Source organism: Phycodurus eques, chromosome 4 (genome assembly GCF_024500275.1).
Source record: "Phycodurus eques isolate BA_2022a chromosome 4, UOR_Pequ_1.1, whole genome shotgun sequence".
Taxonomy (NCBI): Eukaryota; Metazoa; Chordata; class Actinopteri; order Syngnathiformes; family Syngnathidae; genus Phycodurus; species Phycodurus eques.
Window position 1 is genome coordinate 14,258,514 of NC_084528.1, and position 25,984 is coordinate 14,284,497.

Sequence of the window (25,984 nt, forward strand, 5' to 3'; positions counted from 1 at the left end):
GGGACGAACAAGCCAACATGGAATGAAATGAACACGAGATCGCTGTGAATGCGTGGCCCGGCTGCTGAGATATCGCCGTTTGGCAACTGCCAATCAGACCGAAGTTGTTTTCCGTATTTACATTAGGGAAGATGAGCGATTCAATCAGAGCAAATTTCATTTACATAATGAGAAATCTGACCGTTTCGACTGCCAGGTGTAAAAAGACCAACTGGAAAAGCTTGAAAAAAGGACATTATGGGCATTTTCAACCCAAATTATCTTGTAAACCCAATAAAAGGACATACACGATGATCAAAAATATTAAACAAAAATGAGAGCAATTTTATCAATAGTATGAATAAGTGTTTTCATTTACATGTGCACTTACAGATCAAAATGGATCTGTATACTCTGTACACGGGCCATACGTTTGACAGGACTCATCCATCCATTTTCTGTACCGCTTCTCCTCACTAGGGTCGCGGGCATGCTGGAGCCTGTCCCAGCTACCATCGGGCAGGAGGCGGGGTACACCCTGAACTGGTCGCCAGCCAATCGCAGGGCACATATAAACAAACGAGCATTCACACTCACATTCACACCTACGGGTGTGAATGTGAGTGAAGAAAACCCACAACAGCACGGGGAGAAACATGCAAACCCCACACAGGCGGGGCCGGGATTTGAACCTTGGTCCTCAGAACTATGAGGCAGATGTGCTCACCAGTTGTCCACCGTGCCTGCGACAGCGCTCATATAAATGCAAATTTGAAAAATACATTATTTTGGCCTCTATTTGCAACAGGTTAGGTGCAACCTGATGCATGCAAATTGAGTGAAAGGTGTGTTACTGTGTGGTTTTGAATGTCAGCCACCTTGTCTCTCACGCTCTCTCTCTCTCTCTCTCTCTCTCTCTCTCTCTCTCTCTCTCTCTCTCTCTCTCTCTCTCTCTCTCTCTCTCTCTCTCACACACACACACACGCACACTCAGACACACACTCAGTTGCATTATGCAAATGTTCTTGTGCCCAACATGCCCACATCTGCAGGGAGCAGTGTAGGAGGAGGAAGGTGCTGTTCACTCTGACTTCACTGTACTTTGACACAGTCAGGGCTCTTCAGTCACATTCGGACAGAGTGGGAAATAATCAAACTGAGAAGGTAAGTTTGAGTTTGTCATTTTATTACTTTTTCAACACTTTTGGAGAGGAAATGGCCGGGCGTGAACGTTTAATTTGTCACCTTGAGCAAGGTTGTAAACGGTCCATTTAAAGCTGCGCAATGTTTAGCTCATATTTGCAGAGGGACACGCGCATTAAGGGCAAAGTAGTTCTTCCGGGCGTGTTGTGGAGTTATTATTTATCCAACAGTGACTATAAGTACAGTAAAGCCTAAGGTTGTGCTGCAAGCACTCTTGTTCTTAGTTCGTTATTTTTATCGTTGTTTACATAAAACGGCTTCAAAAAGGGCGGCCTGCTTATACCTGCTATTCAAATCTGCAAAGAGTAATGTATGAGCGAAATGTGCATGCCTTTGGTACATTGTTCAAATTCTTAAGACGTGTGTGTCTGCCACAGGGTTGTTACGGGAAACGTATGCACTGGCTACAAGGCCTGCACAGTTAAATAACAACCAAACAAGCATTCGAGGCAGATGGCAGGCCCACATTGAGTTTTCTCCTTCTTCCTCCTTCTTTCATGTCTCCAACATCTTCTCACTGTTAGTTAAAAATTTACCCATTTTGCCTCTAATGTTTAGCTAGGTGTAGTGACAGGTTAAAAAAAATAGATGTATTTGTTTATTTTTCTCAAGCTGCAGAACATCTTCAGAAGTCTTATGATGCCTTCCAGCAGATAGGATCGATTGTCCTTTTTCACCCTCAGAACCAGAAATCGACCCATTTTTGCCCTTAACATGTACAGCAGCTGAAGTCAGATAAAGCTTTTTAAAAATGTATTTTCTTTATTTACTTCAAGCTGCTGCACCTTCCGTGAAGTGTTCTGGTGACCCCAGGAGATACCATAGACTCACCTCTCTTACTGTTGGAAATAAAAATCAACCTATTTTCCCTTCAGCATGTAGCTGAATTTAGACTACCAGGTTTATAAAACAATTTTATTTTATTTATTTCTTTTTTCTCTCAAGCTGTTGAACCTCCCCAGAAATCCTCTGGCACCCCTCACAACATTCATGTTCAGAGGTTTAATGGAAAATATATACCCATTCATCCACAAACCCATGTTAGGTATGCAAATGGTAGCGAGTGACAAAAATGATTGACATGATGTTATAATTCAGATGAGTTTAGTGTCATGTGTTGATTCAGATGGGACCCAAGAGAAGGCGGAGGCAGAGAGGTTGTGATGAAAAGTTTATTGAAAAGGGGGAATGGAGATGGTCCTTTAGATATGCACGCGGGTTAAGGAGGCAAGGAACGTGTGGCAGTCGGTGGCAAGACCAGGCGGCTGGCTCGGCGGCGTGGTGGAAGATGTCAACTCGGCGAGGGACACGGAGGGAGGACTGAGGACAAGGAGAAACACGGAGGTCAGAAAAATAACAAGGAATGACGTGGCTTACGATATGCTTGAGAGCCGTTGCGTTAATACTCTGGCAAGGGTTTCCGGGATCCGGCAGGGTTTTTATGCAGGTGATGATGAGGGCTGATTGATGACAGGTGCGCGACCGAGATGGAGCTGATTAGAGAGAGAGAGAGAGAGAGAGAGAGAGACAGACAGAAGGTGAGGGGGGAGCGCAATGCGCCACCCAAGCTCCAACAACAGACTGCAATGCACAGCTCATGACATTTAGTTTCTTACCTTACCTTGTTCACTTTGTTCCAGATGACTTTGTGCGAAAGGGAGTTAACACCCTAGACTGTTAGCCAGTCAGTCACAGGGTATTTTGTTAGACTAATCCTCTTCACAATCACAGATGAACACGAGTCTATCCCAATTGACTTTGACTGGGTTGGCAGGGTAGCCCCTGGACTGGTTGCCAGTCAATCACAGGACAACTGAACTATCAATGATGTCAAATAAAGTTTACTTCCAGATAAAGTATTGTTCTCCTTATCTAGGATAACCATCCCGCCAGTGGTCGATGTTACCAGTCTTGTATGCACCTGGAAAGAGTTCCAGATCCTCTCCGGGATGGATCTGACATTCTCCAACTTGAACCCATCTTCCCCAGAGAGCTTGGAGCTCCAGCTCCGAGTGGACTTCTTCCGCAAGTTGGGTTACTCCATGGCTGAGGTCAACGCCGCACTCTCCAAGCTGGGCCTCAGTACGGACAACAACTCCATGCTGGAGGAGCTGGTTCAGATCAGCAGCGTTGCGCTGGCTTCATCCGGCGGCGAGCAGGAAGAAAGGAGCGCACACCCCAAAGAGGATTCAAATCGAGTGTCCAGACCCCTCAGAAATTTGACTCAACTTGAGGGTAAGAAGAGTGAGGATTCCGCGTTGAGGCCCATTGTGATTGATGGCAGCAATGTTGCCATGAGGTAAGAAACGTTAACAGCAAGCACATGGCACAGTTTCGATCGCCAGTGGTGGGAACTAACGTAGACCTTTGTTACTGTACTTAAGTAGATTTTTCAGGTATCTTTACTAACTTGAGTATTTATTTTTTTGACAACTTGTACTCCCTGAAATTGAAAACAGATATCTGTACTTGTAACTCCTCTGTCAAAATAGGCTTGTTACTTTTTTCAACCTGCGTGGATGATGACATGATGTAGTTAAGATGCAAACAGAGACAGGTCAAAGTCAACAGTGGTTGTGACCTTAATTGATTGAGCGCTTCAGAATTTTTAGGCAGATTAACAGGAACAGGAACACTATGGAGGAATTTGAACCAGGAAGCATTACCAAATATGACACAGATTCGGAAGAGCAAGATATTTCCCCCCTTTGGCTTTATTAAGAGAATTATTTGAAGTTGTTGACTCCAAGAATGATTGTCTTGTCTTATTTCAGCCTACAAACGACCAGTTTGTTGTTAAAAAATCACGCGTTAATTCCAGAGATGTCAAACGTACTTCTTGTGGGCCAGAACTAGCCAATCAGGCCGGTGCGGATAGAGAACACATAAACTGCATTTTTTTAAATAAAAGTAACTGCTGTCCAAATTTTGTTAACTTAAATGACCACTTGCCACTAAAATGACTTTCTGAAATTCGCTGTTACTCAGGATTTGACACCTGATATTGATGGTTAAATATGCCTAGTTTCAGAAGCAAAGTAAGCCTACTTCATACAAAATGCGGTGCCAACTTTGCACTACAGTTCTGTAAAAAATGAATATCTCCTGTAGAAACATTCTAAGACACAGACTTTTGCAAAATATCAGTCAATAGCTTCAGTTCAAAAGAGGTTGGTTTGGTGAAATTTACAAAGATAACGGTACCCTCTTTCTGAAAAGTTCCCACTTTAGTTTTAATGGTGTGGTGAGTCGGTTCCAGATGGATGTGGAAATGTATGTAAATTTTTTGTGGAAATTTATGTAAATCACTTCGATAACTTAACAAGTTGTTTTATGAAATTTACATATATAGATCCACTTTGATCTGCAAATTGCACGTGTAAATGAAAATACCGATTCATAATACTGTAGAAAAGAAATCCTGAGGAAATTTCAATTGCTCATCACAACATTTACATTGGTAATCAATAGTGTCCCAATGTACTTGTAATTATTTGCACCAAATCAATAGGGAAAATCTGTAATAGTCATTATTTATATCTTATTAAACCACGAATATACTGCTCTATCCCACTTGAGATCAAATTGGGGTAAATGTGGCCCGTTAACTAAAGGGACTTTTTTGACACCTCTGTTCTAATCTGAACAAAACACATACCATATAAGTGTGGTTTTTTTTGGTCATTGTTTTCATTAGCAAATAAATTATGCGCAAAAAAAAATAAAAAATTCGGAGTCAGCGTCTCTTCAAATCAATTGACCAATTGACATCAACCAACGCACTGCAGCGGAAAAACTTTTACCTTGTACCGGGTTTTGATACAAACAATTTACTGTACTGTATTATTTTTTAATGAACCAACAAAACGTGGCGCCATTGTCAAGGAAGAAAATGAAGAACACAAAGAAAAGGAGAGCGCGTGGATATATTATTCGTATATGTAATGTCTGTACAGGACGTCCTCGAGTTACGACGCACTCGACCGACGACGTTTCGACTTTACGACGCCCGTGCCTCGTCCGCCATTTTGTCCCCAGCACCAAAGTGTTTATGCTTAGCTAGTGCATAGTGCTTGTCTGTGTTTGTGCGGTGGGAGTATCTTTGCCTTTTTCGCCCTCCTTTTTTCACACTCTCAACAGTAATGGTAAGTACAGCATCTTATTTTTTATTTTAATGTATTTTAGTTTCTTTATACAAAGTGTTAACTTTTCCTGCTACGGTCACCTGACCGTGGTCGGGAGACGCCTTCTCCAGTGCCGAGGTTGTCCTCCTCGGGGTTAACTCCCTTCTCTCGTTGCACGGCTGAGCTGGGTGGCGGCAACAATAAAGGCACGAAGCACCGATTTGCTGCTTTAATGGCTTTATTAGCTCCTCTGCACATTCAACGTCAACGGGTCCTCCGCTAATCGCTACTCTTCCCCGGTCGCCGTCACTACACTTGCCACTGTACACACTCGCACCTGCGCGCACTCCTTCCTCCTTCGCAGTCCCGTCTCACTCACACATCGACGCCCACACACACACACACACACACACACACTGAGCTTGCTGTCACAATCGTTGCACATGTAAATGAAAACACTTATTCATAATATTGTTAATTTCGCCGTAAATTTCGACTTTAACGGTGAAATCCGACTTACGCGGGAAATTGTGTTACGTCGCCAGCGTAGGAACGGAACTCGTTCGTAAATCGAGGACTTCCTGTCCTTACTAATACTTAAGAACAGCGTGTGAGTACAAGGCTGACTGACACAATGTGAAAATCCCAGATTCTATGTGGAGTTGCCATCTAAAGTTCCAGCTGGTGTTATGCTTTTTTTTTTTCAAAATTGCCTGTCACCTTTTTTCCCCCCCTGACAGTCACGGCAACAAGGAAGTGTTCTCATGCCGAGGCATCCAGCTGGCAGTCAACTTCTTCCTGCAGAGAGGACACACAGCAATCACGGTGTTTGTTCCGTCTTGGCGGAAAGAACAGAGCCGACCCAATGCGGCCATAGAAGGTGAGGTCACTGGAGATACGCTGCAATACGAACAATGGGGTTTTAACAATTAAGCTAACCTCCCATGTGATGTATGCAAATGATAGCGACAGACTAAAATGATTGACATGATGTTGTCATTCAGATGAGTTTAGTTTCTTGTTTTTAATCTTCCAAAATATTCATAAGTGAATGTTGCTCCATGGACTTACAATCCCTAGCTGTCATGATAATACACACACATATATAAGCCCGATTCCAATGACATTGGGACGTTCTGTTAAACATAAATAAAAACAGAATACAATGATTTGCAAATCATGTTCAACCTACATTTAATTGAATACACTACAAAGACAAGATATGTATTGTTCAAACTGATAAACTTTATTGTTTTTAGCAAATAATCATTAACTTGGAATTTTATGGCTGCAACACGTTCCAAAAAAGCTGCGACAGGGTCATGTTTACCACTGTGTTACATCACCTTTTCCTTTAACAACATTCAATAAACGTTTGGGACCTGAGGACACTAATTGTTGAAGCTTTGTAGGTGGAATTATTTCCCATTCTTGCTTGATGGACAGCTTCAGCTGTTCAACAGTCCGGGGTCTCCGTTGTAGTATTTTACGCTTCATAATGCACCACACATTTTCAATGGGAGACAGGTCTGGACTGCAGGCAGGCCAGTCTAGTACTTTTACTACGAAGCCACGCTGTTGTAACACGTGCAGAATGTGGTTTGGCATTGTCTTGCTGAAATAAGCAGGGCCGTCCATGAAAAAGACGTTGCTTGGATGGCAGCATATGTTTCTCCAAAACCTGTATGTACCTTTCAGCATTAATGGTGCCTTCACAGATGTATAAGTTATCCATGCCATTGGCACTAACACAGCCCCATACCATCACAGATGCTGGCTTTTGAACTTTGGGTTCCGTAACAGTCCGGATGGTTCTTTTCTACTTTGGCCCGGAGGACACGATGTCCACAATTTCCAAAAACAATGTGAAATGTGGACTCGTTGAACCACAGAACACTTTTCCACTTTGCATCAGTCCATCTTAGATGAGCTCAGGCCCAGATAAACCGGCAGCGTTACTGGGTGTTGTTGATAAATGGATTTTGCTTTGCATAGTAGAGTTTCAAGTTGCACTTAAGGATGTAGCACCAAACTGTATTTACTGACATTGGTTTTCTGAAGTGTTCCTGAGCCCATGTGGTGATATCCTTTACACATTGATGACGGTTTTTGATGCAGTGCCGCCTGAGGGATCGAAGGTCACGGGCATTCAGTGTTGGTTTACGGCCTTGCCGCTTACATGCAGTGATTTCTCCAGATTCTCTGAACCTTTTGATGATATTATGGACCGTAGATGATGAAATCCCTAAATTCCTTGCAATTGTACGTTGAGGAACATTTTCCTTAAACTGTTCAACTATTTTCTCACGCACTTGTTCACAAAGAGGTGATACATTCTTAGCGGCGGTTTCATGTTTTAGCGAAGATCCTCGCGGTTGTAGCATCGTAGACAAACGGCAGAAGTCCGACAGTGCTGATATTCTCTACTAAAAAATGCATATATATATCGTGGGTAAAAGGCTGTAAAACTGGAAATGGTTTAGAATGACACAAAAAGAATAAAGGGTGGAAAGTTCTTTTACTTATAGTGTATTTTACACCACATTACTCCGTATATATACACACACTTATAAAAACAAATATCAAAAATAATCCCTGAAAACACCATAGTCAAACCACAACCAAGATAATCACTTGCAATACCTCATCAAATGGTTGCACCACAGTGAGTGTGATTCTTGGCTAGAATTGGAAACTTTGTTCTGTTCGACTGATCAAGTCTGATTCTCAATGAACCTCAATTATAATACCACAGCGGAAGCTTAAAAACTTCACTGTGACACCGTAAAACTGTTCCGGCATAAAAGGGATACATATTTTCCATTCTGCTTGTCCTAACAGCCGAACAGGACAAAAAAAAAAAAAAAAAACACAACCTCAGCCTTGTATTGTGACATTATCATTTGTTTGAACCTTAATGAAATCGATTAATATCTGGACATTGCTTAAGATGTATTCCCAACCCATTCCACAATTTGACCGCACATAGATACACAAACTTTTCCTTGTGGTTCTTAATGCTTGGATGTTAAAGTTCCCACACACCCTCAAGTTGTAACCCCCCTCCCTCTCTGTAAATAGTTTTGGGATATTACCTGATAACCACCAGATAATTACCAGTAATTGTGCAGTACAAAAGTTTACTAAATCGAAAAGTTTTAATATTCTTGACTGCAAAAATGATGTATTTGTGTGATCAAAATATCCGACTTTGTGGATGGTTATAACTGTACATTTTTCTAATTTAAAGAGTAGATGAAGAGAAGCTTTGTAATTGTTACCCCACACTTTTATACAGTCGGTCAAATATGGCAAGACCAGTGTAGTACAATAAAGTATAGACAGGGCATTGTAGTCCAAGACATGTTTCGCTTTGTTTATGACTGTAATCATTTTGGATGTTTTAGTTTGTACGTACCATATGTGTGGCTTCTAGCTTAGTTTGCTGTCAATAGTTATTCCTAAATATTTTATTTCTGACAGTCTGTCGATTACAACACCATCCATGTTTATTAATAGTTCTGATAGTCCTTTATAGTTACCAAACATAATTGACTTGGTCTTATTTAAATTTAATCATCCACATTTTCACTTTAATTGTTAGAGTGTTTATGAGTTCATTATAAATATCACAAGAATAAAATATATTAGTATCATCAGCAAACAATATGCATTTTACTCGGTTAGATGTGTTAAATAAGTCATTAATATATATATGAAATAATCCGGGGCCCAAGACCAACTCTCGGAGGACCTCACAATCAGTGTCCAGATACCCAGATGTGAATTTATCATATTCACATAGTGCCGTCGTCAGTTAAATAGCTTTTGAACCATTTCAGAGCCACTCCCCTAATGTCATACATTTCCAGTTTACAAAGTAAGATGGAATGGTCAAGTGTGTCAAAAGCTTTCTTTAAATCAATACATTTTCCATGCGCCACAGTTTTTACTGTCCAGGGCATTTGTGATTTCTTCAACTGCGTCAATAAGGATGATTTGACAAAATGAGAAGACACTGATGCCTTTGTCTGACTCTCTTTACAGCGGATTAAGATAAATTGAGTTGTACATTTCTCCCCATTGAGTCACTTCTATTTGCACGTGGAGCTAAACAGTCAACTGTTTGTGCAAGCTCTTCATGCCTACTTGACTCCAGCAGCAACCATACAGTGAAAGCCTTGCCATGTTTTGCTTGCACTAAACCCTGGGTGGAGTTTTTTTCTATTTGGCTGTGTGTGAACAAGGAAGTAAAAACATCAGCCTTTAGTCTAATCTTGAGAGAGCCGCAGCAGGATGTACGCTTGTTCGTTGTTGCTGACCTGAACACTTAATCTACCTGGTACTTGTAGTTGCACCTGCCAAAGTCTTGACATGCCCAATGAAAACTGTATGCAAATTAGAAAACCCAACCTACATCTTGTGAACGTCGTCATTTGGTTTTCTGTCCGTCATCTTATGTTTGATTCTCATGCAGGAAAATGTCCGATACTTGTGACATAATAAGTGTCTACTACTTCAAAAGCTATTCATGTGATAAGAATTAGCAGAGGTGTAATTTATAACATAACAAAATTTCAATACACATACTGTGCAAAAGTTAAATAAAAAACATCTTGATAAATGCTTAAAAACAAACAGTTGTTCAGTATTGTATACAGTATGTATACAGTATTGTATTATTATTGTATTATTACAACTGAACAGTACTTAGACAGTGATTGTTATACCGTGTAGCAGACGCCGTCCCACAATTAGTCGCAGGGTTTGTCATCCACTTGAGACAAATAAAGTAGTAACCATAATTATACCGGTAATTGACATCATTGTCGCTGTCATTCAAAAGCAGACGTGTAACTGCGAAGTCCATCTACTAACCAAAACAGCAGCACCTACTCTTAGATGAGATGTGGAGTTTAATGTTGTAAACCAATTCTTACGTGATTTTTATAGACTGTGATGTGGTCGGTCCGCAATGATTTTTTGTTTCCAGGAAGCTTGAACTTGACTTTTTTTTTTTTTTTTTTTTTTTTAACTTGATACTTTCAGATAAGCACATCCTGATGGAGCTGGAAAAGCAGAAACGAGTGGTCTTCACTCCGTCGCGCCGCGTTGGCGGCAAGTTGGTGGTTTGCTATGACGACCGCTTCATCATCAAGTTGGCGTACGATTCGGGAGGCGTGATCGTGTCCAATGACACCTACCGCGACCTGCAAGAGGAAAGACTCGAGTGGAAGAAATGCATCGAAGAGAGGCTCCTCATGTACTCCTTCGTAAATGACAAGTAAGGAGTTAGCTGCTTTCTCTGATTACCTTCCATCATAGCCAGGGCCTGATCAATTCATTGTTTTGAACCCCATTCAAAATAATCATCGTCAGCTGGAGTTTTGCCTATTCAAGACCAATGAAACCGTAAATGATGTTAAGTGTTCCAGTTCTCCCGCCCAATTTTAAAACAACAATGGTGTATTACCTGAGCATGATATTGCTTTTACAGCAAATGCGCCTCTACTACTAACATCAGCCACAAGCAGAGATGGAGAACATGATATAACGTTTGTGTTCTTAAGTCCACCTTGTCGAACAACCAGAAGTTAAAGAACGTTTTTGCGAAGTTTCAGCGTTTGTGTGAGGACGCACACATTTCTTGAGGCAATTCCTTGCTGCTTACGGGAAACGTATTAAAACCAAATAAGAAAAAGAACGACTATTGTTTCTGTTTAACTCTCTAGGTGTACATCATATATTTAAAATGCAACTCTGTCAAAAATGACATGTTTTGACATCTGAGAAAGGCTTTGCTGGTTTTTATTTTGAAGTCATCACTTCATGGCAAAGATAGTAATGGAGTAGAAGAAATGTGATTCAATGTCAAAGGGCATCATGCATACTGTAAATAATGTTTTGCCTCTAACTTCACTCATTATATCTATTATATGGCCAAAATCTAATGAAAAAAAATCATCAGTTAATGCTTTTTTGAATGTTTTTGTACTTGAAAATTCCTCTGTTGTTAAATAAAATACAAAATACTAAAGGACAAAGTATTTTTAAAAAGTCTAATGTTCTGCTTGAAAGTCATATCTTTGTTGTTGTAAATGTTTAGAGGCCAACAGAAGTTATTTTAATCATATATTTTTAAAACTAATTAGCCAATTAATAGGTCATCAGAATTTTTTTCTGCCAAATATCGGAATCGGGATCGGCCTCGAAAAATCCATATTGGTCAGGCCCTAATCAAAACTTTGAAATATGATTATGCAACATCACTGTCATGATTTGTTTTCACGTGGACCAGGTTCATGCCCCCAGATGACCCTCTGGGCCGTCACGGTCCCAATCTTGACAACTTCCTCAGGACGAAGCCACTACCCAAAGAGCAAATGAGACAGCTGTGTCCATATGGTGAGAGGTGATTCTCTTCTCTCCGCCCACATTCCATGGCATAGATGGAAAAACAATCTTTGCAATTTCGCATCGCCCAATCTCCTTCCGATCGGGGCTCAATTTAGTGAATTCCCTAGTCGGAGTTTGTCAAAGAACGAGCCCTGGAATTTGCCTAAAATGGCTGCTTCAAAGCAAAACGGTGGACTTTCTGCTCATTTGCAAGGCTCTTTCAGACTTTTTCGTGTGTCCTGTTATGACAGACGTGTCCACCAGATTTTGTGTCGGGGGCAAGTTTTTTTCAAATTTTCCAGGGGTCGTTACTTAGTGAGATTTAGAAATCTAAAACCCTAAAATACATACATTTTCAACAGGATACATGTGCTTGCAAATACTGGCGAGTTTTCGGCATGGTGCGATCCCCAACGAGCGATTGATTTTTCAAGAATAGTAATATACAATGATTCCAAGAGTGCCTTCCCATTTCCTGGTGCTCGGTCCCGAATACGACATAGTTACTTATCTCTTAATACATCATTTCAAGTTTTTGCCACTTTGTAGTATCATATCCAGTTTAAGTTAATCGACTGCCGTGGACGTTTATATTCGTCAATTAGAATCAAACTGTTGACTGCCACCGACATATGTATTTGTCAAGTATGTTTTTCAACAGGTTGGTGTGGAAAAAAACAACTCAGGCTAAACTTAGTTCAGCCCAGACATAAAATACAATGTTAGTCTCTCAGTCAAGATGTATCACTTCATCAGACATACTTCCTTGACACCAATTACTACTTCCCTATTAGCTAGGGCTTGTGGACCATCTTGTGTTATGTTAGAGCACACATTTTAGTTCTGGCTTTATTTTTAATGTAGATGTTTTGTGTTTTTTGTACCCCACCCAGACAAAAAGTGCACTTATGGCATAAAATGTAAGTTCTACCACCCAGAGAGGGCTAGCCAGTCTTACCTGTCCTTGGCCGATGAACTGAGAGAAAAAGCCCAGATTTCCCCTGACAGACCGTCTCAGTCGATGCCCTACATCCGTCCTCAGGAACTCGACATGTTAGACCATCAGTGGTCTTCACATCCCGATCTGGTTTGTCAAAACAAAGTGTTGTACTGGGAAGGTCCAAATCCTGCTTCGGCCTCTGGTCAGTCAAGAGTGTTCCGGGCCCAACCATTACCACTCCAGTGCCCCTCAAGAGTACTTGGACTCTGGCCTAGGCTCCTATGAAAGCCAGTACTCTGGCGTTTGCTTCAGGAATTCGCACAGGCTCGCCACCCAGCTCCAAAGTGCTGGACCCAAACAGTCCTGTGGATGCTCCAGAAACCTGGATTCTGCAAGTCAATTCATGTTCCCAGCAGGTGCAGTGCAGAACCACAGTTTACCAGGCCCATTCAGTGGAGCTCCTCATTGCTGGGGAAATTACTGGTCAGATCCCTTTCACAGGCCCCCCCAAGCTGGAAGATGCTGTCCCCTTCCGGGCGCAGTTCACCCCTCGCACCAGGACAGCTTTTGTTGCTCCTGCTCGGGGCAGCAGTACCCCTTCTGGCTTCAGAAGCAGTTTGACGGCCAAAGACTACAACTGCGCAAGAAACTGCAAGCCATTTTCAGCCCTCAACAGGTGGATACGGTGATGGACATGTTCCCACATGTGATAAACGCCGAGAAACTGGCCGCAGAGATCCTAAACTTGAAGGCTCAGAATAGGATTTTCCTGTAAATTCTGGCAGCACCCACAGAATTTGTTATAAACGTCTATATCCAAAGTGGGAAAATCTATGGCAGATGGGTCAGGGCCACGGTGCAATTGTAAGAAAAAGCAAAACCTCAAAGAAACTGTTATCCAAATGCTTTAAAAAATGCTCATCATATATGATAATACACGTTTGATTTTGGCATCGTATTTTTTCATGCATTTAGTATGGCTCTCGGAGGACTTTGTAGTGAGGATTGCTCCTTCAATGAATTCAAAAAGTTTGATGAAAAAACATTAAAACACATTCTTTTATTTTTATGCTTCGATCACGCAACATGTGTCAGTTTATTATAGACGTTTGCAATAAGCGCAGCGAATATACCTATGTGGGTTGCTGGATGATTGAAATTCCACAGGAAGCCCAAGCATCTACTCAGGTTTGAAGAATTCAGTGTATGAGAGGTATAAGTGAACTGACCAGATTTATTTGCATAGAAATATTTCGGAAAAGAGGGAGAGAGTGTGTGTGCATGCCTTTGTGAGTCAGCGCGTGTGTCATTTTAACAGTTTCATAACATATTCTAAAGGCATTAAACTACACGTTCAACAGTCAGCAGGTGTATTTTACTTCATGCCGACATTAAGAACAATGAGTAATCCGGAACATTTGGGAGTTTTTACCTCGGGTTACTAATAGGTCAATGATGCACAATCACGTTTAAACACGTGTCCACATTTGTAAAGTGCCTAAGGGACAGTTTTAATCCTTTTGCTTTTCTTTTCTCTACCAGTTTTGAATAGATACTGAAGTAAGATATTATCATGTGGCTTTTGAATGTTGCATTTTCCTGCAAGCAGTCAACATGCCAAAGACTCACACGATTGCATCTGCTACTTGTACCTTCAATTTATATTTTATACAAAAACTACAAAGATGAGTCATTGAATCCAAGCTGTATCTCTTTCAAATGAGTCAGTCGTCCAGTTCTGTGCGTCCGGGGGGGGGGGGGGGGGGGTCATTCCCAGGCCATCAGCAGCTTGTGAAATGGTACAAAGGCACCATGGCCAGGTTTGCTGCACAGAACAGAGAGAAAACATGAATTAATATATGTCTATATACAATATGTCTGGTTGAATTTCTTTAGCAGGGGTGTCAAACGTACAGGGATAGTGAACACATAAGGTATTTTTCAATTAAAGTAACTGTTGTTGCTAATTTTGTCCACTTAAGCGAGCACTTGCCACTTAAATGACATCTGGAAATTGGCTGTTACTCAGGATCTGAGACCTGATATTGATGCACTTGTAAAGGCTAAAAGATGCCAAGTTTCAGGAACCGAGTCAGCCTAATTCATATTAAATGTCATGTCACCTTTGCACTAGAGTTCTGTGAAAATGAATATCTTCCGTGGAACTGTTGTAAAACATTGAATATTGCAAATTGTCAGTCAACAGTTTGTTTCAGGCACTGACTAACTTGTATGTATTTTTATGTATGGCTTTACAAGGCAGGGATACTTCACCCTCTTTCTGAAAAGTTCCCACTTTGCTTTGATTGGCGTTTTAGTCAATTGAGGCTGGCAACATTCCCAGATTGATGCAGACATTTATGTAAATGTAAAAGGATTTCTTGATCTTCACAAGTTGTTTTACCAATGATACATATATAGACGCACAGATCGCCGTCGCTTCCTCAATTAATATTCATGTACCTGCCCACTTCGTGGGCTCGGCTCAGAAAACAATTGCTGCGTGACAATGCGGCCGCATCATGTGCAAAGCCTAACATTACGTCACCTGTCGAATTCAGATGCGTTGAGGAATAAATGGCTTCAATTTATTTCGGGAGAAATTCCTAAGCATTTCGGAACCAGAAAAGTGTTGTGTTCCGACCCATTTTGAGGACGATGGCGTCGTAAACATAAGCTTTCACACACTGCTGGAAGTGAATAAAAGCATGCGCGTTGTGGTTTACAATGGTACTTATCTTTAACTATATTTATAATTTATCATGTAACTGGATTAAATAGCAAAGCATGTGGTCATTGTCACCAAAATGTGCACAAGCAATGAACGCTGCGCGCCAGTTACGCCAGTTCAACTTACAGTTGAAGTGATTGAAAGGCAGGACCAGCCACTCAAAATATCCTCTTTTATTTTCACCCACGTCCCCTCTTTTGTGGGGTAGTTCGTCGCCAGTTGTCATTTCTGCTCATGCTCCCTATTAGTGGGCGAACCATCCAATGCTTGGTGAATTCTGCTTAAAGACGAAAGTAAGAGCCCACAACGAATGATCCAAACGAGAGGTAGCAATAAACACTTGGCCCTCGAGATATCAACAACGGCTAATCAGCGCGAAACTGTTTTCCATATTTAAATGGAGAAGTTTAGCAATCCAATCAGAGCAAAGCTTTATTTTACATATTGGATATTAATGAGAAATCCGGACGTCTCAACTGCCCGGTGAAAAAGACCAACTACAAAAGCTTGAAAAGGGGGCATCCTGGGTATTTACAAGCCAAATGCTCTCGCAAACCCGATAAAAGAACATCAAAGGTTATAAAAATAATAATTAAAAAATGGATGGCAGATTGCTCCTACGATTTGCAAATGCACTTGCAATTATTTGTACCAAAACAATGGGAACAATTTTGAATTGTAGTAATATATCGATTATTAGGCCAAGAATATACTGTCCGTCCCACTTTAGATCAAATTGCGCTGAATATGCCCCCCCCCCTGTATTAAAAAGAGTTTGAGACCTCCGTTCTATCGAAAAAGACTTTACAGGGCGCTCACCAGTCAAAGTAGAAGTGTCCCTTGTGGTGACCGTCCCGCATGCCGTGATCGGGCGTCTGCAGCTCCACCCCGAGGTGGAGCTCTGACTCCCCCTGCAGGTGGCCCAGGAAACGGATGGCGCCCGTGCTGATTCGCCCGGAAGGCAGCATGATTCTGACCCGGTGGCCGAGGTGCAGGTCCATGGGGGAGTGGGGTACGAAAACCCGTTGCGGTCCCACAGATCGTGCAGATCGCACACTGGGGAGGGAGAATGGATAGAGTCTTTTGTCAGGTAATAACGCAAGTTCTGGCTGGCACTACATTTGTTTTCTAGAGTTATTGTCCTCATTAGGGTGATTGGTGAGCTGGAGCCTATCACAGTTGAGGCAGGGTACAGTCTGGATTGATTGGCAGCACAATTAGCAGTGGTGGGAAGGTGACCGTATTTAGGTAGATTTTTCAGGTATCTGTCCAAATGCGTAACTACGGCACACCTAAAGGGACATGGGGAGAAAAAAAGGAACTTGTTTCTCATTCTAACAGGAACGGGGAACGAGAAACTTTCTCGTTCTAATAGAAAGTTTCTCGTTAGAATGAGAAACAAGTTTCTTTTTTTGTTTTGTTTTGGTTTTTCCCATGTCCCTTTAGGGCATAGGTGTCGAACTCAAGGCCCGGGGGCCAGATGCGGCCCGCCACATCATTTTATGTGGCCCACGAAAGCAAATCATGCTCGTCAACTTCCATTATTTTGTCTAAAATCTGTACCCAAATTCCAAATCGTCATTGTCATGTGTGTGTGTGAGTGTGTGTTTGTGTGTGTGTGTTTGTGTGTGTGTGGGTGTGTAAATAGGCGACCACTCATAGGTGGACTTTTCTCATTCAAATAAGAAACTTTCTTATTTCTTTCTAAGCGAGAAACGTTTTCATTATAACGAGAAGGTTTCTCATTAGAATGAGAAAGTTTCTCGTTCTAATAGAAAGTTTCTCGTTAGAATGAGAAACGAGTTTCTTTTTGTTTCATTTTTGTCCCATGTCCCTTTAGGGCATAGGTGTCAAACTCATGGCCCGGGGGCCAGATGTGGCCCGCCACATCATTTTATGTGGCCCACGAAAGCAAATCATGCTCGTCAACTTCCGTGATTTTTGCTAAAATCTGTACCCAAATTCCAAATTGTCATAATAATAAACAATAATGTTGAGATATTGCATTTTTCTGTTACCAAACCCTTTTTCTACAGTAACTTAAACAATAGTTGAACAAACCATTAACCTTGTCTTCTGATTTCAAAACTAGTTATCCCTCAATTGGTTGTCTAATGGTAATAATATGATTTGGTAATTAAACATTTCACTGTTCTAACGGCGCTCTGAGGGAAATCATAACGGCAATGCGGCCCGAGACAAAAATTACTTTGACACCCCTGCTTTAGGGGCTCCGTACATAACAAAGTGAGCCAAGTAACATGATTTTTGTTGTTGTTGTGGTTCTCAGTACAAGCACTATATGTTAAAAAAAAAAGAGGGAAACTATTTTGTACACAGATACATCAGTCATCAGTTATTTATCAGATCTATTTGACTATAAAATATTTTTTACATTTCAGAGTTGATACATTATTTTTTATTTTTACTTAAGTACAGAATCAGTACTTCTACTTTTACCAGAGTCTTGTTTTAGACAAGACTTGCTCTGTTCTTACAACTTAAGTACAGAGTGTGAGTGCTTCAGCCACCTCTGAAATTGAGACAAAAAGGTATTCACACATTCACAAATGTCGACAATTTGATAGTCTTCAATGAACCGAGGGTGCATGTTATTTTTACCGAGAGGCAAATAATAATAATAATTGTGGTTGGCTAAACAGCAAATATTGTTTTCAAATCTCAAAATGTTCTCACCTCGCATTACATCCTCAAATAAGGGAGCATTGTTTTCTTGGAGAACAAAAACTGATACAATCTTATTCAGTTTGTGTGTGTGTGCTAAACTAACATAAAGGTTTGTCAATGTCCACGTAAAATCTCCAAATTTCATGACAAAGAAAAAAATAATAATAATTTGGAGATACTGCATGCTTTTTATTGGACAGTAACATAACTGTGCAACCGGTTGGGTCACTGCTTTTAATGAATCTTTGTTTTTGATTGAAGGGACTGACATTTGGCAGCATAGTGTTTAGTGTGATAGTGTTAAGCACATATGCCTCATCGTCAAGAAATCGTGTGTTCAAATCCCAGCTCAGGCCCTCCTGACTGCTGCTTTTATGCTTTCCCCGTATGTGCTTAACACTATCACACACTTTTTGTTTTGTTTTTTTTAACGGGACGTTCTGGCTTCCTCCCACATTCCAAAAACATTGATATTAAATTCTAAATTGGCCATAAATGTGAATTTTAGTGTGCATTCTTGTTAGTTGATGCGCTCAGCAATTAGCGACTTACGAGGAGGATGTATCCCACCACCTTCCCAAATTCAGCTGGAATAGGCCCCAACTCTAGCTAACCAGTGAAATGCTCACATAAAGTTGCATTTTCATGCACTATGTATATATTAACTGCAAAATATACCGTTGTCAGTGCTGCAGGTACTTTAAAATGACCTATTAGAGTATGCTACCTAAATGTTGTTTCTGAAATATGCTCAGCTACCCCTTCTAAACACTTTCTGTTTGTGTCACAATGTATGACTTATGAGTTGCACCTTGTTGTTGAGGAGCAGGAAGAGGCTGATGTGGAGCTCGGTGCTGGGGACAAGGACAACGGGCTTTGTCGAGATAAAACATCAGACCCTCTGTCGTGATGCCGACACTCAGTGAACACTAATTGGAAAACATAGTGATGAGAGTGAATAATGAGGAACATTAGGCCAAAGACCTTTCCATAATGTTTGTCAACAATAGGCGCCAGTATGTATAAAATGTTTGGTTGGCTTGTCTTTGAGTAGTTTAGCAAAACATAATGGATAGCCTGCTGGCTAAAGTCAGCTCTATAGCACTATTTGAGCTTCAAAAGAGCATGTCTGTGCCATTAATTCAAGCAACAGAAAAGTCAATTAGCCAGTCCGTCAATTATGTTGACATGTTAACTTTGAGTTTCCACCATTTCTCCCTTCTCTTATTCCTTTTTTTTCTTCTTTTTTTTTTTTTTTTTTTTTTTTTTTTTTTTTATACATATTCCCCACTTTAAAGTCTCATATCATCAAACAAATCTAAATATCAGACAATGATAGTAAACATAAACAAATATTGTATTTATTTAGGGGGGGGGGGGGGACTATTCAAAGCTAACTGGAATTGCGTGGAACAAAAATAAATTGCCCCCTGTTAGTAAATCATTAACTCACTGTGGCTAAACACATTGCTGGGGAAGCTGAGTTCATTTTCACTGACCACGCCCAAGCCTGATTATCTCCAGACCTGTTCCATCAAGAAATCACTTGAATAGAAGCCGTCTGACAAAATGAAGTCGGCCAAAAGATTTTTTTTTAAAATGCAACAAAATGCCGTAACCCAAAGAAATTCAAGAACAGATGAGAAATAAAGTAAGCGACATCAATAGTTTTTCATGGCACTGTACCTGTTGAAATGTAAATTCTCGCTTCCGTCTCGCTTTGAAGCAATTTACCTCATATATAATAACTCTTCTTTTCAAGTGACATGTCACACATTCAATCTACTGCAGGACAGAAGAAAGTTAAAAGTCATCATTAAAGCCATTTAATGTGGATTCCCAATCGTTCTACCTTGGTCAAATGACACGGAAGGGTTTGTTTATTCGTGGTGCAATCGTACATTTTGCCACCCCGAAGTACGTGATGTCACGGGGAAGAGGTCTACTGTATATTGAGAATAAATAAACGTTTGTGGACTCGAGCAACTTGCCTTTGCTTGAGCACTCGCCAAAAACGTCTCCATTGTCCACTCTTTGCTCAGCTCTAATTGGTGCTCCAACCTCAAGGATGACCTGGGGACAGAAAAAAATCCAGTGGTGCCTTGAGATACGAGTGACTCAATCCGATTGCCGCACGAGCCATCGTTGGGCCGATTTTTTTGCTTTGACTTGCAACCAAAACTTTGACATATGAGCATTGTATGCCAGCAGTGAACTTAACTCACTTCACAACAAGCAGTAGTTTGGAAAATAATTAGCAACTCAAAAAGGGCTTCAAGCTGTTTTTTGGCAATTAAGGTTTTCTATCAAACGAAACATAAAATGAGTATTTTGGGTATTTAAAAAAAAAAAACATACCTTTACTGTAGGAAATTAAGTTTAGCTAAATGCTAACAAACAATGCTAAACATCATAGACGGGCAAACGAATAGCATCAGACTTGTAGCGTTGTAAGCCTTTAGGGACGCAGCGGACATTTGAACACAAACGGTGCAGCAACACATGTAGAAAGACAATATTACAACACTCACAGGCATAAATTCTTTATCCTCTGCGGAAAAAAAAAAACAACAGGACCGCAGCTTCTTAGGTTGCTTAGTTTTGAAGCTTTTCATTGTGCATCTTTGTATTATACTGCCCACTGGTGGCCGAGCCACACACACACCATAAGTAGCCATACAATCATAATTACTGAATCATCATGTACAGCTTGTTTAAGTCTTTACATTATGTTTAATTATGTTATTGCTCCATAATTTTATAATGTACAGTATTCTGGGGTGCTATTTTCCTGATCAAAAACACTACAAAAGGCTGATAAGGCTGGAATGGGTTAATGGCATTTCAATTCATTTAAATGGGGAAAGATGATTTGAGATAAAAATATTTTGAGTTATGAGCGTGATGGCATAAAAAAATAAAAATCTCATCATAGCTCAAGGTACCACTGTAAATGGTAATAGAGTGTTTTCTCGCAATATACAGTAGCAGTTCACCTATAATGGATTCATTTTCATATATTTTCTACTCCAGCGTGTGCACCAATTCAGGGGCTTAGCTGTAATACCTGATTGCAGAGCGCCTCCTGTTTTCTTTGCAGCTCGGCAAACTTCCTTTCCCATGACGCTCTCTCGCAAGCGATCCTCGTCCTCAGCGACAGGATGTCCTGCTCGGTTTTGCTCAACCTTTTCTGGAGGCCCGCCGTGCGGTCGGGGCAGCCTGGTATGGCGGCGACCATCTGACTTTCACAACCTGGCAATCACGCTTCAGTGAGGCTGTCATATCATAGCATGTTAAAATGTAACTTAAAGGGGATATATGAAAAATTTCCTTTTTAATGGCTTTCATATGGATCATTTTCATATACAACCCCAATTCCAATGAAGTTGGGACGTTGTGTTAAACATAAATAAAAACAGAATACAATGATTTGCAAATCATGTTCAACCTATATTTAATTGAATACACTACAAAGACAAGCTATTTCATGTTCAAACTGATCAACTTGATTGTTTTTAGCAAATAATCATTAACTTAGAATTTTATGGCTGCAACACGTTCCAAAAAAGCTGGGACAGGGTCATATTTACCACTGTGTTACATTACCTTTTCTTTTAACAACATTCAATAAACGTTTGGGAATTGTTGAATCTATGTCGGTGGAATTATTTCCCATTCTTGCTTGATGTACAGCTTCAGCTGTTCAACAGTCCGGGGTCTCCATTGTCATATTTTACACTCCATAATGCGCCACACATCTTCAATGAGAGACAGGTCTGGACTGCAGGCAGGCCAGTCTAGTACCTGCACTCTTTTACTACGAAGCCACGCTGTTGTAACACGTGCAGAATGTGGTTTGGCATTGTCTTGCGGAAATAAGCAGGGGCGTCCATGAAAAAGACGTTGCTTGGATGGCAGCATATGTTTCTCCAAAACCTGTATGTACCTTTCAGCATTAATGGTGCCTTCACAGATGTGTAAGTTACCCATGCCATTGGCACTAACACAGCCACATACCATCGCAGATGCTGGCTGTGGCTCTTTGTAGTGTATTTGTAGTATATTTTACAACCCCAATTCCAATGAAGTTGGGACGTTGTGTTAATCATAAATTGAAAAAAAATACAATCATTTGCAAATCATGTTCAACTTATATTTAATTGGTCGCCAGCCAATCGCAGGGCACACAGAAACAAACAACTATTCACACTCACATTCACACCTACGGGCAATTTAGAGTTTCCAATCAACCTACCACGCATGTTTTTGGGATGTGGGAGGAAACCGGAGTGCCCGGAGAAAATCCACCCAGGCACGGGGAGAACATGCAAACGCCACACAGGCGGGGCCGGGATTTGAACCCCGGTCCCCAGAACTGTGAGGCAGAGGTGCGACCAGTCGTGCCGGCATGTTATAACTCATGAAATTTTATTTGGGACACATAACGGTAAATCATTTTTTTTTTTTTTTTTTTTAGTGTATGAAGTGCTGCCTCCACAAGTGAAAATGTGTTTACTGTTGTTTTTTTCCTCCCATAATCACCTTTTTGTACGTAAACCATGACGAATGTATTATTATTATTTTTTAATAATATATCCCCTTTAAATCTGAGGTTTTATAGGTAAACAAGTTTCACTGCTCTTACCCGTTGGTTGTTTTTGAGGTGAGCTTTTTTCCACTATGTGTTTTTCCCTTGGCAGAAACTGGATTGCATTGTATGGGCAAATCTGTAACAACAAAACCCATTGAAGCAGATCGTCATTTTTTTATTTTTTTATTTTTTAAAGAATTATTCAAGTTTATTATCGCAGTGATTTCCAACCACTGTGAAGACATCAGAAGATGTGCTGTGCAAAATTATCCAAATTATCCAATTTCGCTTATTCAGTTCATAATGTATCTTTGTTCATAGAACTATGCCAACAACGTATAGTGGCAAGCAGAACATTGAAATGTTTTTACGTTACTTGGCAAAAGCCACTTAATTATTTCAATGTACAGTGGCACTGTGCCGTACGAGCGTAATATGTTCCGTGACTACACTCTTAACTCAAATTACTCATATTTAAAATCAACATTAGCATTGAAATTAATGAAGATGCAATTCATCTGTTCCAGCCCCCCAATAGCTTCAAAAAACATAGGAATGTACATTTAAAATGAGAAATAGATTTCATAAAAATAATATAATAATAAAATGCAGTGTATAATTTTTTTCAGCTTTTTAAAACTTAATATTCACAATTTTTTTGCCTCTTTTGCACTGCTCAGTCATAGTTTTCTCTGATTTCATGCTTTAATTCAATGGACAACATCCGCTTCTTCTCAGCATTCACTTTCGTGTTTGTTTTTTAAAAATTATTATTCATTTATTTATTTCCATGGTACGAAAAGAGAAATTTGGCAAAATACCTGCACAAAACGTGACCACAATACAGCTGCTCCTGTACTCACTGCAACAACACACAGCCAGTAACCAACGCGAACTGATGGTGACGGGATGTTGTGACGTTCTCTGCCACCATCTAGTTGTAGAATTACTGAAGCTCACTCATAGATCAAATTTTTGCCCACAACACAAGCCAAAATATTTACCGAGTGACAAGTCGTAACTTAAATACTTGAATACACTTTTTGTGATTTTTTTTTTGTTTTGTTTTGTTTTTGTTTGTTTGGTGGTGTGCTGTGAGATTTTTCTCATGTGCTCTATAAAGGTTGGGAAACACTTTATATACAATAGAAACTCTCACCCAAAGGAACCTGCAGGTGCACAGTATCCCTTTGAAAGTCCATGTAAAGACAGTCCACAGCATGCATGCCATGATGAGGGAGCATGTTTTCCTCACATGGTGGTGATCTGACTGGGGAGGGAACCAAATTCAGTATGGTGAACCCAAGCTATTCGCAATCGATGAGGACCAAGCCCTGCCAGCAATAGAAAAAAATCTGCGAATCACCCCTCCACACACCTAAAAGTTTTATAATTGTGTATCGAAGCCACAAGAGGGTGGCAAAGCACTTAAAGGCAATCATAATGCATCAACACCATGCGTCTAGCATGTACGCAATCATAAAACCCTTGTACATAAAGGACTGTATTACGGGAGTTTTTCCTTGCCCAGATTTGGGTTTTGGCCCATTACGGATTTTTTTTATGCTGATGTCGAGTCCGATATAAAACAAATTCAGATACCTGACTATTAATCTGATTAATTTAGAAAATATACAACAAATAAAATAACTTTTTTTCAGTCCCTTAATGCTTACTACAATAAAGACATGAAATCCAGGCAGAACATTTGCCTCTTTTAAGTACAAAACATAAGCTGCATAATAAGATGCATCTCGCCGAAAACTTTCGTTGGTTGTTATACGCGGTGGATTTCAGAACACGTGGGACGTATACTGTTCCCCATCTCCACTTGTTGCTGACGGTGGTCGTAATAATCGGTCGGGCCCGAGTTTAGACCATAGGGTGAGTGATTATGCAACCCAAACGAACCACCTTCACATGAGGCTCATCGATAGCATTAGGTAGTATACTATCCTGAATAACACGCGAGCTAACAAACTGTCATGGCAGCACAGTCTGGGGAAAGAAATATGTGCCCTAGCACGTTACACGAATAATGTGTCATTAAAGTCATGTTTTTGCACGCAATATTCAATGTTAAATTGTAAAGGCAAAGTAGACTCTGCAGCTATTAATAGCTTTCGTCAGGAGAGAGGTAGAAACATACTTTCACTTTCACTGTGCACACACTGGATTCAAGGACCACCATCAAAAGAGTGCTTGTCAAACACAAACGAAAAAACATTATCAATGAATTCAGTTAATTGTTATTCGAAGCTCAACCCAAAAACCTTTTTTATATTATTGTCCCCAATTTTTTACACTGAACTGCTTCCACATTTCTCGACTGATTTTAAAACATTCCTACTTCAACACATTTAAAAAATTCATGCCATCTAGGGTATTGTTTATTCATATGCCTAAATGTCACAGTTTTCCCAGAATTCCACATTTCCCACCCCCAAATAAATTCCCGTTCATTTCCAATGGGAAATTCAACAAATAATTTCACATTCTTGCTATTCAAAATTCATGTTGAGCTCATTCAAATCACCTTAGAAACTATTTTAATTTGATTCAAGGTATGATTCCAACTACAAAATATTTTCTGCATTCCACAAGTTTCCACATTCAGAAAATTCTCATATCATCCTACATTTAATTCCACAGCATTTCAGTTCAGCTTCACCTTTTCAGCATCACACACAATTTCTATTCGAGTTATTATTTAACCCTAACAACAACAACACCAATATTCCACACGATGGTGCCAAAGTAATACTTTCATTGCTTTGGCCTGGGCCCAAAACCATATAATGGACGAGTTTTTCAGCAAATTATAGGACCAGGTTTGCCGACCAAAATCTGTGAATTCACAAATGCCGAACTGTGACTGTCAGGGGTTCACTGCATCAACACGCAGAACCGAAATACAAACATCTCAAGCTGTGATTGACAGCAAGCAAAAAACTGCAGAGACAAAGCAGGCCACTAACCTTTGCCCGAGGCTCAGTCGATGGCAACCAAACCAAAATGAGGTCATAACAAAATGGTACCTCCCTTTATTTTATCAATTTTTTTCTTTGTCTTCAATGGCAACCACTTTCCAGCAGTAATGTAACGCACGCTGACCTGCTGCTATGCGTCCCGTTGGCTACGTAAATCGCGTCTAATCCTCTTAGTTACACAGTCCAGTTGCATGCGGGCTTGCTTAATTTGGTCTGCTGAGCCTTGCCTATAAAACCCGTGAGTAAGCCTGCCTTCGATATGCACTCCATTGGGGGGGGGGGGGGGGGTAGGTAAATTGCTGTTCTCTAGGCCTAAAATATGTCTTGGATAAAGTGTCCTTT

General features: G+C 40.5%; 2 protein-coding genes across 7 annotated transcripts; one reads left to right on the plus strand and one right to left on the minus strand.

Annotated features, from left to right (window-relative positions):
* Positions 1–1,044: 1,044 nt before the first annotated feature.
* Positions 1,045–13,713, plus strand: LOC133401295 (endoribonuclease ZC3H12A-like). Its single transcript, XM_061674082.1, has 6 exons — positions 1,045–1,143; positions 3,059–3,481; positions 6,047–6,186; positions 10,356–10,590; positions 11,605–11,711; positions 12,596–13,713. Exons 2-6 carry the CDS (start codon positions 3,132–3,134, stop codon positions 12,925–12,927), a joined length of 1,164 nt encoding a protein of 387 aa, XP_061530066.1. The 5' UTR covers positions 1,045–1,143; positions 3,059–3,131; the 3' UTR covers positions 12,928–13,713.
* A 6-nt stretch (positions 13,714–13,719) lies between these two features.
* LOC133401296 (CAP-Gly domain-containing linker protein 4) lies at positions 13,720–25,792 on the minus strand. Of its 6 annotated transcripts, XM_061674083.1 has the most exons (8): positions 25,631–25,792; positions 23,812–23,922; positions 22,707–22,788; positions 21,129–21,313; positions 20,053–20,134; positions 18,873–18,990; positions 16,193–16,429; positions 13,720–14,467 (listed from the first exon to the last, which is right to left on the minus strand). In XM_061674083.1, the coding sequence occupies exons 2-8, from the start codon at positions 23,881–23,883 to the stop codon at positions 14,410–14,412; spliced, it is 834 nt and encodes a 277-aa protein (XP_061530067.1). In that variant the 5' UTR covers positions 23,884–23,922; positions 25,631–25,792; the 3' UTR covers positions 13,720–14,409. The 6 variants fall into 6 exon arrangements, with proteins under 6 accessions (XP_061530067.1, XP_061530073.1, XP_061530070.1 ...); XM_061674089.1 differs by lacking the exons at positions 22,707–22,788; positions 23,812–23,922 and having other exon boundaries at positions 21,129–21,336; XM_061674086.1 differs by lacking the exons at positions 22,707–22,788; positions 25,631–25,792 and having other exon boundaries at positions 21,129–21,336; positions 23,812–23,902.
* Positions 25,793–25,984: the final 192 nt, after the last annotated feature.

Excerpts from the sequence above, each read along its gene's own strand:
- LOC133401295 (XM_061674082.1), top strand. The coding sequence starts at position 3,132 with ATGGATCTGACATTCTCCAACTTGAACCCATCTTCCCCAGAGAGCTTG. Across the intron at positions 6,187-10,355 it reads ACCCAATGCGGCCATAGAAG|ATAAGCACATCCTGATGGAG; the intron begins GTGAGGTCACTG and ends TGATACTTTCAG. Across the intron at positions 10,591-11,604 it reads TACTCCTTCGTAAATGACAA|GTTCATGCCCCCAGATGACC; the intron begins GTAAGGAGTTAG and ends CACGTGGACCAG.
- LOC133401296 (XM_061674083.1), bottom strand. The coding sequence starts at position 23,883 with ATGGCATGCATGCTGTGGACTGTCTTTACATGGACTTTCAAAGGGATA. Across the intron at positions 22,789-23,811 it reads GCACCTGCAGGTTCCTTTGG|ATTTGCCCATACAATGCAAT; the intron begins GTGAGAGTTTCT and ends TTGTTGTTACAG. Across the intron at positions 16,430-18,872 it reads TCCTGCTCCTCAACAACAAG|TGTGCGATCTGCACGATCTG; the intron begins GTGCAACTCATA and ends CTCCCTCCCCAG.